The sequence below is a fragment of the Uncinocarpus reesii genome, genomic scaffold (genome assembly GCF_000003515.1).
Source record: "Uncinocarpus reesii 1704 scaffold_2 genomic scaffold, whole genome shotgun sequence".
NCBI classification, from domain to species: Eukaryota; Fungi; Ascomycota; class Eurotiomycetes; order Onygenales; family Onygenaceae; genus Uncinocarpus; species Uncinocarpus reesii.
Window position 1 is genome coordinate 5,107,027 of NW_003052499.1, and position 16,960 is coordinate 5,123,986.

Here is a 16,960-nt window from a genome sequence, read left to right on the forward strand (position 1 = left end):
ACCGAGACACACAGCACTCCAAAGCATGCCGACAAGAAGAGCGTGGACGAGCATATCAATATGTGAGCGAGTCACGAATATTGTTGAAGTATAGGTTGATCAAAGCGATAGAGACGGAAATGGCTTCTTGGTGTCAGGGTCATCCGGTGGTGCTAACGGGGCCATAAAAGTGCAAAACAAGCAAGAGCATTCAACGGCATGGTTCTGGCTCGCGATATAAATGGGGATCGAGGCTGTTGCTGAGGAAAAGGAGATTTCCACAGAATACGGTGTCATCGGAGCCCTTCATGTTGCCATTGTTGACAATGGTATACCATCAAATGCAGACCACGCAGCTTGGAATAAAGATATCAATCTATAGTCCATAGCCGGGCCTTTAAGCGAACTGGGAATCTCCCTCATATTCCTGGTTCAAATGATCCTGTGGTATGAGTTGCGGGAAATGCAACGCAGGTTGGGACCGTTAGTTGAGCTTGGCCAAGAAGCTCAAAGATTCCTTGGACATCGAATGAAATTTGATTTATGACTCCATACATGTTATTGGCAGGATATCGCCAGCGCCCTGCGTAAAGAATTTGACTTGGTTGTAGGCGAGTTCCAAAAGTTAGACCAAAACACATTATAGGTACACCAGAGGATCATGAGACTGATCAAGCCGATGTGTTTTCTGCATGGTAGCGTCTTCTGCTCGAAAAAGATTTATCAATTACTAAAACATTAAACGTATACCACATACCTGCGCGACTTGGAATCAATATCATACAGCTAGTATATCACTTTTTCACTTTGAACCGGTATTGATCTCCCCTGTCTAGATACACCACTTTCTCTTTCAGGCCTTCCTGCTCAATAACATGTTGAAACTCCTCAAGGGTGCTGGCAAACACATCATAATCATCATAGTGGATCGGGATCGTGAGATCGGGCTTTATCAGACGCACCAGTTCCAAGCCTTGGTTTGCGTCCATCGTCACCATCACGGTCATGGGGGACAATTTCGGCGATGGGATGGTTGTGCCGCCGAGATGAATGAGCATGAGGTCGATCGTTAACCCCGAGTACAATTCGGCTATTTCCTTGAGTTCTGGCACGAGAAGGGTGTCGCCGGAAATGTAGATCCTATATCTCGGTGTGAAGTCGGAGACTTTAGAGTCGTAGCCAAGCTCCACCATCCAGCCGTTTGTGGGCGGGACCTAAAGTAGTTATGAGCATATTAGTTGAATCCCAGCGCTGGTAAACCAAGACGGCTACTGACCGCTTTCACGATATCATTCAAGGTCTGCAAGGTCTTGGTCGGGACGTGTTTCCCAGGCATCCCGATGACTTTGATTCGCGGTTTCTTCTCGGTATCACTTCTGATCTCAATCGCCATCTCTTCAAATGGATCCAGTGCGAATACATTGTTGAACGATTCATCCGGGCCCTTTGAAGTGAGGCAGGATTTTGCATGGGGGGTCGAAATTATGGGCAAATCTCGCCGGAGAGACGCTTCAACCTTCTGGTCAAAATGGTCCCTTTATGAGCGGCCCCAGAGTGATTAGCCCCAAATCGTCAAAGGATCGAATCGCAGGGGGCTGGGACATACCCGTGATAATGCGACAAAAGCACAACATCAATTCTGGGAAGGTCATGCAAATCCACAGCCGGGTTTGTTCTACGAGTCGCAGACACGCCCGGTCCCAGATGTACATGTTCCCCTGCATGTAAAAAATTGGGCTATGATTCTCTGTCGCTCAGCTTGGGTTGGAAACCCCCTCTGGCTGGATTGCAGTACTGACATCTGTCAAGATTCGAATCCCTTCCCATTCCCTGCAGGGCTCTGTTGGTTACTAAGGATGATTCATTTGTTCACGGAATTGAAGTTGACGCCCACAAGATTGTTGTTGCAGTTCCAACAAAGTAAAGCGAAGCATTCTCCCCCCCTGAGACGGATGGATGGACCTTGACGGCCTGAGCGGGAGGTAGGCTACTGGCAACGCCCCTGGTCGGCGGCAGGTCCCTGGTTGGAGCCTTGGTTTCTTGGGGATCGATGCTCAAAGAATGCATGATGAACAGTGTTCTGGGACTAAGATATTAGTGTACTCGATTAAAGTGTTTATTTGAAGGCGGACATTGTTCATAAATCGCTGAAAACCAGGTCGAGTTGCGGTTTAGAGAAGGATTTTGATGACATCATCGAGAAGGTGACTGAGAGCAGCACTGGAGAATGCCAACAAGCAAAGCGAAACCAAGTCGTTCAAGTCACAAAATCCGACTAGCAAGAGATATGCTAAAGAACGGGCGATTCCAACAATGCATGCTGGTGATATCCGCCGTCGTCAAGCCAGAGAACGCGAAAGTGACGCGACGCGACCCGACACGCGTGATTATCTTATCTTATCAGAACCACTGATGATGTCATTCGAGTAGACGAAGAAGAGCATTTGATACAGAGTACAGAGTAACAGCAAGAGCAGAATATCCATCTACTCCAATTCGACCCGGGCTGGAACTACGGTCACCACTTCTCCACATACGGCCGAAGATCAATCTCCTGTGTAAATGTCGTTCGCGGTTGCGAGTGTAGATACCAATATGTATCGGCAATCTGTCCAAGCGGAGCTGTTAGAGCGCGGCTACAGCTTCACAAGGGGAACATATCTCTCACTCACCGAATTTGGATCTAGCTTTGCATCTGGCGCATCAAAGTGGATCTGTTTCGTCCGCTCGATATCAATGATCCCATCAACGATAACATGGCTGACATGTATTCCCTGCGGACCAAACTCCCTAGCCAGCGACTGGGAAAGTGCACGGAGCGCGAACTTTCCAGTCGTAAAAGGCGCCAGTCGCGCCGAACCCTTCAGGCTTGCAGTTGCGCCTAAAACGGCGTATCAGTCCACCATTTGATTGAGATCGGGAAAAGGATCATACCGGTGAAAATAAGAGTGGGAGGATACTCTAAATTCAAGCCTTTCAAAAGTAAAGGGATAGCTGCTTGCGAAAAATGGAATGCTCCCAGTCTACCCATCAGACGAAAGTCAGTCGGATAGTTAGAGAAACCGTGAACAAATCTCACCCGTTACTCGCAAACCCAGCTTCAAATTCCTGTCCTGAGAGTTCTAGAAATGGCTTCCTCACTAATCCACCGCCGACGTTGTATATCGCAGCCGCCAGCGGAGCACCGGGGAAGGTCTTTGTAATCTCGGTAAAGGCGCCCTTGACGCTCTTTTCGTCTGTTACATCGGTGCTGATTCCAACCGCGTGCCCGCCGCTCGAAGAGATTTCCCGGACGATCGGTTGGTAATTATCCGGATTGCGAGCGAGCAATGCCACGGCATATGATTTTGCAAAACGCCGAGCAATCGAGGCGCCCTGCGAGTCATATCTACCGGTCAGCTAGTTACATAGATGGTGTAGACAAGTTTTTGGAGTGCCTACCGTCCCGGGCCCGACCCCAGCGATGACTGCAACGGCTTTTGCTGCCATGGTCAAGTCTGATGAATCACGAGTTTGCAGGTATCTCAAGTATTGAGATCAGTTGACAGAGAATTGATTGGAGGAGAGTGTTTACAATGGCTGAAGGTGGAAAATGATCGCATTTTATCAGATGGGTAAACGCATTAACGGGATTAACTAGTTATTGCATCATGAAATTGATTAGAAATCAAATGTAGTCGCAGCTAACCATTAGTTAGAAGCGGGAAAAACAAGTCCCGATATTAAGCAATAAGGTGCTGTTTTCCAATATAAATCAAAGGAAAGTTCGGAATGCCTGGAAATTCAGATCTACATAGTGCTGTATTCGCTAACTATCATGCCGAGGACGGTGATAGGACTGCCCCCAATAACTGCGCAACCTTGTATTTCTATATACAAACAGGGTGATGGGGAATATCTATATACACATGATCATCTTGTGCAAAGCTATGCGGCTTTCCCCATTTTGCGCGAATTGATCTTTCTTCTCAGTGCTGGCGCTCCATGAAGATATATCCAGGAGATGCTGTAAACCGCGAGTATATTAAAAACAACATACGACCAGAATATCGCCTGAATCGATCACCATTAGCCTTGAATCTGTAAAGTCACGGACGAGAAGGGCACAACTCACATAATCTCTCCACTTATATCTATAAAACACATGGAAGCTCCTTGCGAATTCATTTCCGTTCGCATAGGGGCACAGTGCACACATTCCACTCCTATCTGTGGTTACATACCCACCTCCCTGTCTCGTAAACGGCCCTGCATACTGCTCACAAGTCATTCCGGGTGGGGCTCGAAACCGTGCAAATTCATTTTCAGCGCATCGAACTGGGACTTTATTCGTGATGACCCCGAGATACCCCTCAAGTAAATAGCGGAAGGGAGTAAGCCAGTACATCCAGGAGCGCCAAAAGTATGGCATATTCTGATACGGAACCACCACCCCACAGAAGGAGACGACAAATGTGAAGAAGGCTGGGACAAGGAGAGATGCGAATAGTTCGTTTGGTGACATCGAAGCTATCATTTGGCCAAACGTGACGTAGAATACTTCGAATACCATAAGCAGCATCCACGTAAATCCAACAGCGAACGAATCTCGAGGAAACCATGTTCCGAAGTACCTTGAATACTTTAGCTTCGTGGCCGATGGGCAGCATCTACAGAAAAAAGAAACAAACTTACCAGCAGCAGAAAAACAAAGTTCCAGCCACGATAGAATATGGTAGCTCCGGCAACAACGTGCTAGTGATCAAAGCAAACCAAGAGTAAATTTTGGACTTTTCTTCTCGTGCTTCGTATAAACTTCGAAAATGGAGGTAGCGGGGTTGAAGCTGTTGAATCAAAGGAGGTGCGATGACCAAGGATAAGAAAACAGAGAAAAGCCTGGATTGCATATCGATGGTGGTATCTCGTATATGCCAAAAGGTAAAAGTGTTGAAAAGACCAGTCCATATGTGTAGCATGAATTTACCCTATGTCCAAATTAGTTTTCCCATTGTAGCGAAGGCGTGATACGAGAGAATTACAATTGTGTAATTAGGAGTGCGCCAGTATGCGATAAACGAACGCTTAGTGGTTGCTATGATCTGTGTACGTTGCGGCATTGCGAATTCTTGTTCTCCAGCTGCGCCAGCATTACTTTCGCCCTGCTTTGGAGAATCGACGATCCGTTTGATCTCATCGGTGACGGCCTGGTGTTCTGGTGAGCTTGCCCAGATGTTTGCCCAATCTGGACCTTCATAGTCTGGATTGCCAGCACCGATAACATCAAGCATATACTGTATTCACTTATTAGCAATCATTGGTTTACGTGATACAAAATATCTTACCTCTGCCGGGTTTGCATCCCGTGGACACGGCCTTGCGCCATTGCCCTCGAAATATTCAATCAATTTTCGGGAATCCGTTCCTAGCTCTCCGTGAAAAACCACTCTACCACCCGCTTGGAGCAATAAGAGATCGTCAAATTCCTCGAACAGAACTGCAGAGGGTTGATGGATAGTACACAGAATAGCCTGCCCCACGTCCGCTAATTTTCTCAGAAAACGGATAATATTGAAAGCAGCGAGCGAATCCAGTCCTGACGTGGGTTCGTCCAAAAACAGAAGCAGATCTGGTTTGCTTGCTAATTCCACAGCGATAGTTACCCTCTTGCGCTGTTCCTGGTTAAGTCCTGCACCTGGATGGCCTATTGTAGCCCCGGCAATGGACTGTAGTTCAAGCAGATCGAGAATGCGTTCACAATAATCGTATTTCTCTTTCAGTGGAACTTCCTTCGGTCGCCGGAGAAGCGCAGAAAACCTGAGGGACTCTCGAACGGTAGTAGTCGGTTCATGGATATCTGCTTGCTCCGCAAAGCCAGTTGCGCGCTGGAAGCTCTTTGGAAGAGGTCTAAATTATGATATTAATAGCTATTGCAGCAAGTATTCCCGTCTATGACTTACTTTCCGTCTATGAGGAAACTTCCAGTAACGACACCAAAATCCACACGCTGCGCCAGGACATTGAGAAGCGTGGTTTTTCTATACTCGAGTAATAATTAACAAAGACAGAAATCAAATCAACCGTCTTCAAGTCAACATACCCTGCACCAGATGCACCCATTAAGGCAGTCAAACGACCCGGTTTGACATATCCTTGGACGTCCTGTAGAAGTTTCTTTTTCGTTCCTTTATGGGGAATTGTGTAGTTGACGTCTTGCCACGTAAACACGGCAGCGTTTTTCGATATGTCTTGAACCTCCTTTTCATCCATAGGCTCGGTTTCGGATCCGTTCGATACCATGCTCTGCTTCCCTTCTTCTTCGTCACGGTTTCGCTTTGTATCCTGCATCTCATGTTTAGCAGAAGGCGGGAGCTGCCCTCGCATAAAAACGGTGACAGCTGCGCCACCGTGGGCTGAACTTCGGGAGCTGGCTTGAAGTTCGGTGCCAAACATAGTCAATGCGATAAAAAGGACAAATAACGAAATAATGATGCCAAAATTTCGCCACAGGTGATCTCTGGTATATCCATAATTAGATAGTATGTAATCGTCCCCATTCACATACGTTTGCCCAGGTTCGCTACCTTGGACGGCGCAACTTTGGAATTGAGGGGATGCGTTTGGGCCTTGGGGAACTAGCGCAGGAGGGACACAATCGATTCGTAGGTTATAAAATTCGTTGGCCATCAAAGATTCGAATGTGTATTGAACGGGATTAATCCATATCAGCCATTTCAACCACGGCCTCATTTTGCCAGGCGGAATCAAGTACCCTAGTCAACATGAGTGAGGAACAAGAAGCGGCATATAACGAACTTACCAGTATAAACAACCAAGGCTTGAATCGCAACACCGGTGATTCTCGTAGCTAAAGACACAATCAGTACTCACTTGGCTAGGGCAGCCACATAGTAGTATACGTACCCGCATCCAGGGATGTGACCAGGGCTCCTATTGCACGAAAAAAAGAGTACATGGTCATAGTAACCAGCCACACAAATAACAGTGCAATAAAAAACTGAGACGCTGTGCGAGCGAGGTTCGCCATGCTATTTCCCAGGTTAGCGTAACCCGGTTTCATGGAAAGGTATAATGAACCTACAAATACACCACAATCAGGAAAATGAAAACTTGAGTGAAGACCTGGGGAACATCGACAACCACTTGCGCTAGGGCATAAGCAGAAGGGCGGTAAAACGAGCTAGCAGGAATCAGCATTAATCGTGCCGAAAGAGGGCATGACTACATACAAGCTTTTATGCTTGATCAAGATTGGCCTGCTTTCGAATGTCGCGGTCAGTTCTGCCATAGCGAGCAGAGCGTTGAACAATATAATGTAAAACATGACTCCTCCACGAGTAAACACCCCTTGACTATTGAGATACGGTCAGCACCGGCCAGATAGTGCAACGACACAATCACGTACCTAGTTTTAGGGAGGTCATAGAACAGGCTGCCAACGATCAAAGCAAGGAAGAGGACGACGCTCCATTTTCCGAAAAGCGATTGCCGATCGCCAATCGTGACCAGGAACTGTCGTTGGCTCAGCGCAAGGACCTGTTGATAATACGGGATCGTAAAATTCTTCTTTGGTGTTTTCTGTCTTAAACTTTCTAGCTCATCTTTATGGGCTTCTATCTCATTTTCGAATTCAGCGATGGATTCTACTGCACCCTTCTGAGCCGCGCTCGCATCGTAGGCTTGTTTGAATTGTTCCGCCGACCGCGGGATGCGGTCTTCCCAGCCTTGCTTGACTCTTCGAGCATGCGGTTCCGTAACAGAAGTCAAAAAGTCCGCAGTGGTCCATCTAGTCGGGCATTCAAACCCAAGGTTCTCGAAATATTCCTTGGCATCGCTCGTTGACCCAAAGTAAGCGCATTTCCCTTCTGTGAGAAGTATGACCCTATCAAAAAGTTTATACAGCGACTCCGAAGCTTGATATATCGCAACTAATGTTGACACATTAGTCATAGTGGTAAGACTCCTAAGGCTCTGGACATACTCCAGAGCCGTACTCGCGTCCAAACCTCGAGTTGAATTATCCCAGCATTGTGTACTGGCTTTTGGTAATAAGAGCCTCCGCTATCGATACACGCTTCTTTTCTCCCCCAGAGACTCCGCGGACTATTGCGTTTCCGACTCTTGTATCTAAACAATGTTCGATCCAAAATAGCTTGGCAACACTCTTGAGGAATGCCTGGCGGTACTGACGGCGGGATTCACCGAGTTTTCGGGATTCCTTTCCAGGTGTACGCGTCTTAATAGCGAAATTAAGTGTTTGTCTGACTGTAAGTGTCGCGTAGTGAAGGTCCTCTTCAGGGTTATACAAGACTATTGACCGAAATTAGTAGCAGTAGTGCCAAGGGTTCCATAGGTCGCAGATACACACCCTCCGATCTATAATTCTTAGCCATTGTTTTGGCGTCAATGCCTCCGTATGTGACTTCGCCTTGAACATCCTCGTACCCAGCCCGTTGATTGCCTAAAACCTTCAAGAATGTCGAGCAACCAGAGCCCGGCTGACCCAGAACAAGAAGCATCTCCCCAGGTTTAACACATCCCTGGTCACAGTATCAGACCCACGTCTGATAAATATACTACAAATTGGGAGACATACCGTAAAATCATCTAGTATCGTCCTCACGGGCTTCTTCTTCCGGATATTCCCTGTAAACAGTTTGTAAAGCAATCTTGGCAACGCAAGCAATACATCCGAATTCGTCGGCTGCAAAGTAGCTCCAATCCCAACTCCTTTCACGGTCAGATTCTTCCACACCAATCCGACGTGTCTGGTTTTCTCCTCCTCCGAGACTTCCTGTCTCGCCCGTCCAAACATAGTGGACAGGATCTGCTGAAGGTTGGTCCATTCTTCACTAGGTGGAGCACCGGTCCCTGCGCTTGATTGTTCAATCACTGCGGAGCGGCTGTGCGATAGGATTTTGTCACTGTCGCCATCTTGCTCCTCTGGCATCTCATATTGTCCATTAGGCGACGAAGTTCCAGATCCGGAACACCATGGGCCCAAGGGCGCGTCTGAATGAGTTGACGGGCCATCTTTGCCTGTTAACGACGAGTAACGGCCAATGCTATTACCATTGTCGGTGCTGTTCGGAGCGACGTGTGTCGTCGATGTTGAGGATCCCCCCAAGCGCGCATTAGTCCCAAACGGGTTAATACCGCGGCTAGTTTGATCGCCGATCTTATCAGATGCCCCGTTCATCGTGCTAACCAAACTAGTTAAGGTAGAGGACGGCAACCGCGCATGATGATGATGAACCCGGAATCTGAAAAGGTCGACGGGGACGATGATGGATAGTTATCCATTGGAATCACCTATGGATCAACTGCCCGCTTCGGAGATACGGACACAGCCAGCGATGGGTTTTCAGAAACGATGGAGACGCCTTGCCAACCCTGACGTGGAAAGCCGGTGGTTTTGACGTCATGGCCAGGGAGATGGGCAGCTTTGGTCCAGAAGGCGTATTCCATCAGGGCAGCACGCTGAAGTCCACGCTTTTAGCTCAAGATTGGCCATATCGGGATTCCAATCTACCGAAAAACCCGCCAGCGTCGGGGTAATCGGTACGTTTAACCTTTCTCCGACCAAGCGACCGGTGAACCGGCGAAGTTCGTTTCTCTTTCCAGACAGACACGGCTCCGGGTCTAAAACGCGTTGCAGGCTGCTTCACGCGTCTTTCTGGTAAAGAGACTGGCCTCTATCGCCGCTCTACCTATCCCCGAAATTCCGTCCCGAGAGTAGATGAATCTAAAATGAAGCCCAATTGAGAGGCGAGTTCGTCATCATATAAAGTAGCGAACAAGCAGATCTATTCCACAAACAGTGTGCCCGAAACTATGTCAAATGAAAATACGTTTTGGAAAGAAAAAGAACGCGCCCTGATACCCAAAATAATATACATGGTAACGGTCATGTGGTGAAGCGAAATCGTGGATTGCGGTCTCCCATTTCCTGGATCTCCTCTTCAGTCATCCCCGCTACCTTGTCATCTTCCTTGCCCTGCTCTCTCAGTGTATTCGCTCTCTTGTACCAATACCACATAAACGCATAGATGCACGCTGAAAACGCCGTCAGGCCAAGTGTCACAGCATGGCCCATCACGAACCTCGGACCAGTATTGTTCGGATACAGGAATGGGGTGACAATCCCAGCAACGTTTCCGAGTGTGAGCTGAAGGCCGCTGGCAAATGCCCGTTTCCCAAAACGTGGCAGGTTGGTTGGTAGCCAGGCCAGGGGAAGTCCGACACAAACGTAAAGGCCCACCGCAACCAAGAAACAGCCAAAATAATGGACACCGGCGCTTGCATCTGCGATCAGAACGCCATATCCGACAATGGCAATGCCACAAAAGATCACTGTAAAAACGCCACGCTTTTGAGTCCTATCACTAAACCAAGCAACCACCAAGTAGGTGATAGCGCCAACAGCATAACAGGGAATAGTCAAGGCTTGGACCTGCGTAGTGGACCATTGGCCGATACCCTTGATGATGGTGGGAAGAAATGTGCTGTACCCGTATAAGACAGCGTCAACGCCAAACTGGCCCAAGCAGAAAAGCAGAACCGTCCAATCTTTGGCGCCTTCTTTCGCATCTTCGATATGGAACTGCTGGGCAGACTCGGTCTGGCCCACCTCTCGACTTCGGCGCGCTCTCATGAGCGCCTTTTCTTCATTGCTGAGGTAATACGCCGTGTCCGGGTCATCAGCAAGCCCAAACCAGGTCACTATACCCAGAAGCACAGATGGCAGCCCTTCTATAATCATAATCCATCTCCAGCCCCTCTGCCCTGCGACTCCATCCATGTGGCCGATGGCGTAGGCGAGAAGCCCGCCGCATGCACCTGCCAGCGCTGCAGCGCTAAACAAGTATCCGACTCGAAGCGCGATTTCTCGTTTTCCATAAAACAGGGTCATATAGGCAACGAGGCCGGGGAATAGACCCGCCTCCACGATCCCTAGAAAAATGCGGCAAATGACGAGACCGGTGAAGTTTTGCGTGATCCCCGTCAAGGTAGCTATGATGCCCCAAACCGTTGTAATGAATGCGATATATCGAGAGGCGGTAAGTTTCCTGATTACAAGATTTGAGGGAACTTCAAGCAACTAGTAGAGAAGTAGAATTAGATCCGTCCTTTCGTCCCAGGAGAAAAAAATAAAAAAGGCAGACCTACACAATACGGCACGAATAGAATAGAAACCGCAATCTGGAATTGATTTCCATGCAGACCCAAGTCCTTCTCCATGCCATATAGCCGCGCATTTCCGATGTTTACTGTTGAACGATTATTGTATTAGATTTGACAGTTTACAGCAAGGTCGGGCATATCCTACCTCGATCGAGGAAGCTGAAGAGGTATAGAACGACTAGAAAGGGCACAATGTGCAGATCGATCTTGCGAATCAAGTTGGCTTCCTTCTGCGGATCGAAACTGACCATTGAACTCTCCGTGGCCAGCCCATCTTGCGATAAGTATCCCTGCTCATTCTTACGTTCGGCATCCGGTTTCATATCCACAGGAAAACTCGTCAGTCCTAAAAGCAGTCGTCGTAGGGAGTTGGTTGCTAATGGTATTCGTCAAATACGGGCAAGATCCAAATTCTCGAGAGAGGTCAAAGCCAAAGCGGCGAGCTGGGTCGATGATGGTCAAGGAGGCAGTCAATCCGGCAACCGATCGTCCTGTCAACCGCCACCAAAGCGTGTGTCGACCACGGAGGACAGCTGTAACAAACAGGGCTGCATGGCCGAATAATTGTCGTTCAAATCCGACTTCGCTGTGCGACAATAATCACGAGTGCTTATAAATGCTGAAAAGTGGGGGTTTGCCAGCGGTGACTCGAAGGTGTTTGCCGCAACGGGGAGCGCGGGAAAAAATTTGATTCTCGGGAGTGACAGGGCGGGAGCGGAGAACCGGGGCGTCTGATTGGATTGGGCGCCAACGCCTCGTCTAGATCTTGAACCTCGGTAGGAGAACAGATTTCTGAAGACGGATAATCCATTCGATGCTTCTGTAGTCTAGACTCTAGAGAGTATCGGTCTACTATCCTTGTTCTCAATCGACAATGTTCATCCCGTCACATGCAGCGTGGGATAAGCAGAGATGAACTGATAAGATAAGATGATAAGCTTAGTCATCTAAATATCTTGGCATGCCAAGTATTATCTCACGTGATCCATTTATATCACCTGACCGCTCGTATTACATAAGGCAGGTTGAAAAACGCCCGCTGGTCTCGAGTTCCTCAAGTCTCCTCGACACTCGCCATCTCGGATCGTGTTGTCTTCAGGATCGGTGCAGGCGATCTCGGGCATAAATCCACAATGGGACACAGAGATTCTTTCAGCTGACCTTTCGAGCCACTGTCCTTCAATTTGGGAAAATGATATTTCAGCCCACCAACTTCCAAGCGAGCTGAACACAGGCACTGTGCTCTGCCCGGGAACTAGTCACGCTGGACCACTGAACTGCTGGCTTTGCACTAAGGATATGCCCTTTCTCGTGCGCTCCATTTCCCAGTTTTGGACTTCGATTTGGGATTTTTCTGTTTATATCACGCTTCATGCCGCATGTTCAGCAACCACTCGGGGTTCTAGACCGTGTCCAAGCCGTTGGCTTGAGCTGATCCTCAATGATCTTCGTGACAGCCCTCGGGTAATGCGGGGAAGTCATGTCACCCCGTGCCCTCTTTGAAGCTTTGACGCTCTATTCCAGAGACCATACGGGATGAAGGGTGAGAAGTCGATCTAGTATCAGGAAATGGGCGATTGGACCCAGTCAACGCGCTGCTGATCTCCCGGATGCGCCTGTGTCGGCGGGATACCGTGTGGTCGAGATTTCGAACACATCTGCTTTGTCCATCGTTCGTATCTTCACTGTTGGAATGATTCTCCCTCTCCTGGAACGGAACGGCAGCCACGTGATTGCTGTTTCTGCCTTGCTGTGAAGCACCCCTATCGAGATTCGTGCTATTGACAGATTTGATCCTTAACGTGCCGCAAGCACTATCGGATAGCCATTGTCGAAATTGGACCCGATCTCGCGGTCATTGATATCCAAATCGCAAAGAATACCACATTTCTTAGGGCCTTTCTGCATCCGAGAAATTCTCTCAGCTCACCCAGAAATGGCCGAGCTAGCCATATGCTTCCCCCCTTTCCTAAATCGCACTTTTCTTTTACCAGCACGTCGGTCGTGTTCCTACCACCCCTCGTTCAAAAACACACTTACCCTCATTCCTACGTACGCACCGATGCCTTAGACCCAGGGTTCCAAGGCGACCAAAAGCATTTGCCCGAATGCAACGCGTATCCATGCTAACATTACTCCTTTCGTTGCGATCAGGTCCCAGATGACTATGCGGTCTGGATTTGAACCGGATATCGGCTATCCGTAACAAAAAGCAACCGATTGTAAAAAATTGAAACTTTTCTAAGGTCATTCGGACGGAAGTAGGGCCTCTAGCTTGACAGAATATTCATTTCCTTTGCCGGAAATCCCTCGTCGCGGGCCCGCGCCTAACTCCAAGCTCATCCTCATGACTCGGTTTTGCTGGGAATTGGGAAGCCTCCGTTCAAGATTGCGCGTCAATGTCGTAAAGGGGCGGCGTCACAAGGTCAACTTGATGAAAAAAGTCGGCCCAGAAACGCGAGTCTACCTGCTGTCTATTTCTCGTCAGGGCCTGCGGAACAAGTATTAAAGGTGCCGACCTTCCTACAGTCACTCGCAATCCTTCACACGAACACCCGAGGCCTGGACTTCGAAAACTGCAAACTTGTTTCGTTTAAATCGTCCCTTGAATATTGCTTCAACCATCCACCATGAAGACCGCGTCTTTCTATCTCCTGGCCTACATTTACCTTTTCTCATTGAACCCGATCGCCGCAGCTCCATCGCCAGAAGAGCAACAGTACATTGATTTTTGCGCGGAAAGGTTTGGTCCTGATACCGCCATCCAGCCTGCCGAAGGAGGTGGCTTTCAGTGTGTCATGTGTGCCGGTTCTGCGTGTACGTCTCCAGGCAAATTTCCCATAGCTCACTATATTGAGACCATATTCATCATATTGCAGACCAGGACCCGGTGACCGGCGATCGCAAATGTTGTAACGTCCTGAATGAGAGTTTCAGCGTCGACAAAGTTGTCCAAACGCGAGGAGGCTGCTGCAAGGCTCCTTTGGTCTTTTCCTATGATCCGGCGGCCAAGGCTGGAAAGTGCTGTAACCCTGGCCATAAGTTTATGGCCGGGGCCTGCACTCCTCACGAGCCTTCCCGACCAAAATGTACTCAATGTTCCAAGAACTACGCTTGCGCTCACGATGGCCACCTTGGCCTTCGGTACGGACATTGTTACACCATGACTGATATCAATGGATTGCACCTGAACCGTAAAGTCGATGGAACCTACCAGTCTGGCGGAGACATCGATAATCTTATTTTCAGGGTATCTTACTCCGCCCTAATTGGACCTCGGAGCGCTTCGTAACTGATGGTTGACAGGTCTGCAAAAGCACCACCGACTGCGATGCTAACTTTGGCAGGTATGTTCCCGAGGACGGCACTTGGGCCCTTCAAGATCAGCTTGGCCGCCGTGAAGATACAGGGCCTGGCTGGTTCGGCAATTACACCCCTCACATGGGCATTGCACCCTTCAAGGAAACTGCCAGGGCAGCCATATTCAAGGGGGAGGGATTCTGCATGTATGGAGAGTGTGCAGTCTGCCTACGCCTAGGGAATCCCGACCAAGGACTCTCTGCCCCGTGCCCATTGTATCCCAATTCCGAAAAGGCGCACATTGGCGCGGCAAGAAACCCAACGAATTGCAAAGCATACCGGTTCCAGGAGATTAAGTGTATCAAAGGTGTTCCAGCGAGACCGAGCTAGTTATCGGGCTAGGATGAGTTGCTAGGGATTGGCGCGGGGATAGGATGAGGGAATGGGCGTATCTGCAACAAGCGGAGAGAGGAAGTGAAAGGGAGAGACGAGTCAGTGAGCCCAAATGCCAGCCAGTCATTTCCGCAGAGCCAAAGCAGTGTTGCACGTTATCTTTCACTCTTTCAACTTGGCTAGTCAACCTAGTCAGCCACAATATGATATTCTACTTGATTTAAATTCTTCCAGACAAAGCCACTCATCGCCAGTGGTTGACAGGCAGGAGATCGATTAAGTAACCGCCAGTTAACTAGTAACTCCACCACATCATGAAATTACGTTGTTCCTAACCAGACTGCAGTCCTTGAAGCCATCCAAATCTATACCTCCTTGTTTGTCTAATATACTCCCCTGCAGTTCGGCCTGCCTCCTCGCACCATGGAGTCCTTTGAGGGCCTTATCGACTATTCCTCACTGGTGCCCTTAACTGCGGGTGAACGCTCTCGCGCCCAAGAGGCACTGAATGAAATTATTGATCATGTTGCCAGTTATGGTGGCATCAAGTGCGGATATAGTCACCATTTACTTGTCCTTCATTCTTACAACAACTCGCAGTCTGAGCCATCCAAAGATACCTTCCTGCGCACTTTTTTCAATATCATGGGGCGAGATATCAGCAGCAATGAAGATATCAATGTGGATGATGACCAGATCCTTTCAAAATTCATTCACTTTGCCGACATGCTCCTTGAGCAGTTCTTTGTCCCAAGTATGAGCTGTACCACCCTCAGGGCCTCAAATCCCCATCATTTTCAACTCACTCAATTCTTTACAGTGAAAGCAAGTGGGAGGATTCTAACCCCCCAACCCTCACCTGCACAGCTTTCTGCAATCCAAAGCATACAGTCACCACATGAAATCATGGACACCTCGGAGCGAATATCACATCTTCGGGCTCTTTGTCTTGTCCGTGATCAGCATCGTTGTGTAATCTCGCGAGCCTTTGACTCTCAAGAGGCGCTGACACGAATGAAACACCACGGTTTGGATGCTCAGGATGATGAGGGGAGAAAGTTTGACAACAGTGTTCGATTCAGTTTCTTAGAAGTGGCTCACATAACTAATTCCCCATTCTCTGCTGCAGGGAAACGAAAAGTCCGAGCTGGTAGGTCACCCGACCACAATTAGAAACCATTGCTGAACGACAGACATAGACTGCTGTTAAAAAGGCTACGCTTACGATTCTCAACATGTTTGACCGTGAGGTGGCTCATCTCATCGAGGGCACTCACATTGATAGCCCACGGAATGCAATCAGCCTGGCCCACGATTTTTCACAAGCACTTTGGCGACTTTGAGATATACTTTGAACCCATTGATGGTCAGGAGCATACCTACCATATTAAAGGTTTTCTCCCTCCTATTGTCAGGGCGAGTCTGGGGCTCCCTGTTACCCGCAAGCTCCTTTTCAGTGAAGGCAGGGCGGTACATGCTCCTTTGCCCAAACTACTTGCTCTACACCGGGCCATTGCTCATATCTTTCACCTGTCTGGAGCTGGTGAATATATTGATAAAATACTCGGGGAATTTGAAGAAAGAGGTGTGCAAGAGGACGGGTCCACGGATCTGGGACGCATCGTGAACCTAAGGCTTGGTGGGTGGTTTGATGATGAAGTTCATTGACTACACAGGTAGATGAGATTCAAGGGTATGAGTGGCATGTGCGAATCCGAAAAAGACGCTTGTCTTCCGGCTCAGCGGTCGAAATATGAGGCTAGATAGCTAAATAAAAATACTACAGATAGACTCCGCATTTTCTGAATTCTAGATTCATCCCATGTCCTAACTTTCACGAATCCTTGCTCTGCGGTATGGGACAGTCAAGTAACAGTTTCACGACTCTTGTGTCGACGCCCCACGGCCCTCCGATTAATACTGGCCTTTGGGCGTGGAGCATTTGCTGAGCTCACAATGGCGATCTCCTCCCGGGTTTGGCCGGCTTCGATTCGATTCTCAATTGAAATATATTCTCGTACCGCAGTCAACGCCATTCAAAGCCAAGAAAGAGAGGAAGAGACATTATCAACACCAACAAAAAAAGAAAGATTCCACGAAGCACAAT

General features: G+C 48.6%; 5 protein-coding genes across 5 annotated transcripts; 2 read left to right on the forward strand and 3 right to left on the reverse strand.

Annotated features, from left to right (window-relative positions):
- Positions 1-773: 773 nt before the first annotated feature.
- UREG_04689 (uncharacterized protein) lies at positions 774-1,372 on the reverse strand (the record flags this gene model as incomplete). Its single annotated transcript, XM_002545126.1, has 2 exons — positions 774-1,193; positions 1,256-1,372. 2 exons carry the CDS (start codon positions 1,370-1,372, stop codon positions 774-776), a joined length of 537 nt encoding a protein of 178 aa, XP_002545172.1.
- A 1,125-nt stretch (positions 1,373-2,497) lies between these two features.
- Positions 2,498-3,468, reverse strand: UREG_04690 (uncharacterized protein; the record flags this gene model as incomplete). Its single annotated transcript, XM_002545127.1, has 5 exons — positions 2,498-2,587; positions 2,652-2,860; positions 2,914-3,002; positions 3,059-3,354; positions 3,421-3,468. The coding sequence occupies 5 exons, from the start codon at positions 3,466-3,468 to the stop codon at positions 2,498-2,500; spliced, it is 732 nt and encodes a 243-aa protein (XP_002545173.1).
- Positions 3,469-3,794: 326 nt separating this feature from the next.
- UREG_04691 (uncharacterized protein) lies at positions 3,795-11,483 on the reverse strand (the record flags this gene model as incomplete). The annotated part of the gene is made up of 22 exons (XM_002545128.1): positions 3,795-3,848; positions 4,019-4,112; positions 4,203-4,488; positions 4,529-4,628; positions 4,654-4,713; positions 4,998-5,249; positions 5,301-5,862; positions 5,916-5,993; positions 6,056-6,472; positions 6,521-6,728; positions 6,776-6,823; positions 6,880-7,004; positions 7,058-7,156; positions 7,206-7,328; positions 7,382-7,858; positions 8,013-8,286; positions 8,345-8,516; positions 8,573-9,179; positions 9,323-9,456; positions 9,956-11,077; positions 11,146-11,246; positions 11,306-11,483. 22 exons carry the CDS (start codon positions 11,481-11,483, stop codon positions 3,795-3,797), a joined length of 5,571 nt encoding a protein of 1,856 aa, XP_002545174.1.
- A 2,307-nt stretch (positions 11,484-13,790) lies between these two features.
- UREG_04692 (uncharacterized protein) lies at positions 13,791-14,698 on the forward strand (the record flags this gene model as incomplete). Its single annotated transcript, XM_002545129.1, has 3 exons — positions 13,791-13,977; positions 14,040-14,304; positions 14,467-14,698. The coding sequence occupies 3 exons, from the start codon at positions 13,791-13,793 to the stop codon at positions 14,696-14,698; spliced, it is 684 nt and encodes a 227-aa protein (XP_002545175.1).
- A 578-nt stretch (positions 14,699-15,276) lies between these two features.
- On the forward strand, positions 15,277-16,521 carry UREG_04693 (uncharacterized protein; the record flags this gene model as incomplete). The annotated part of the gene is made up of 2 exons (XM_002545130.1): positions 15,277-16,003; positions 16,139-16,521. The coding sequence occupies 2 exons, from the start codon at positions 15,277-15,279 to the stop codon at positions 16,519-16,521; spliced, it is 1,110 nt and encodes a 369-aa protein (XP_002545176.1).
- Between the last annotated feature and the right edge of the window lie 439 nt (positions 16,522-16,960).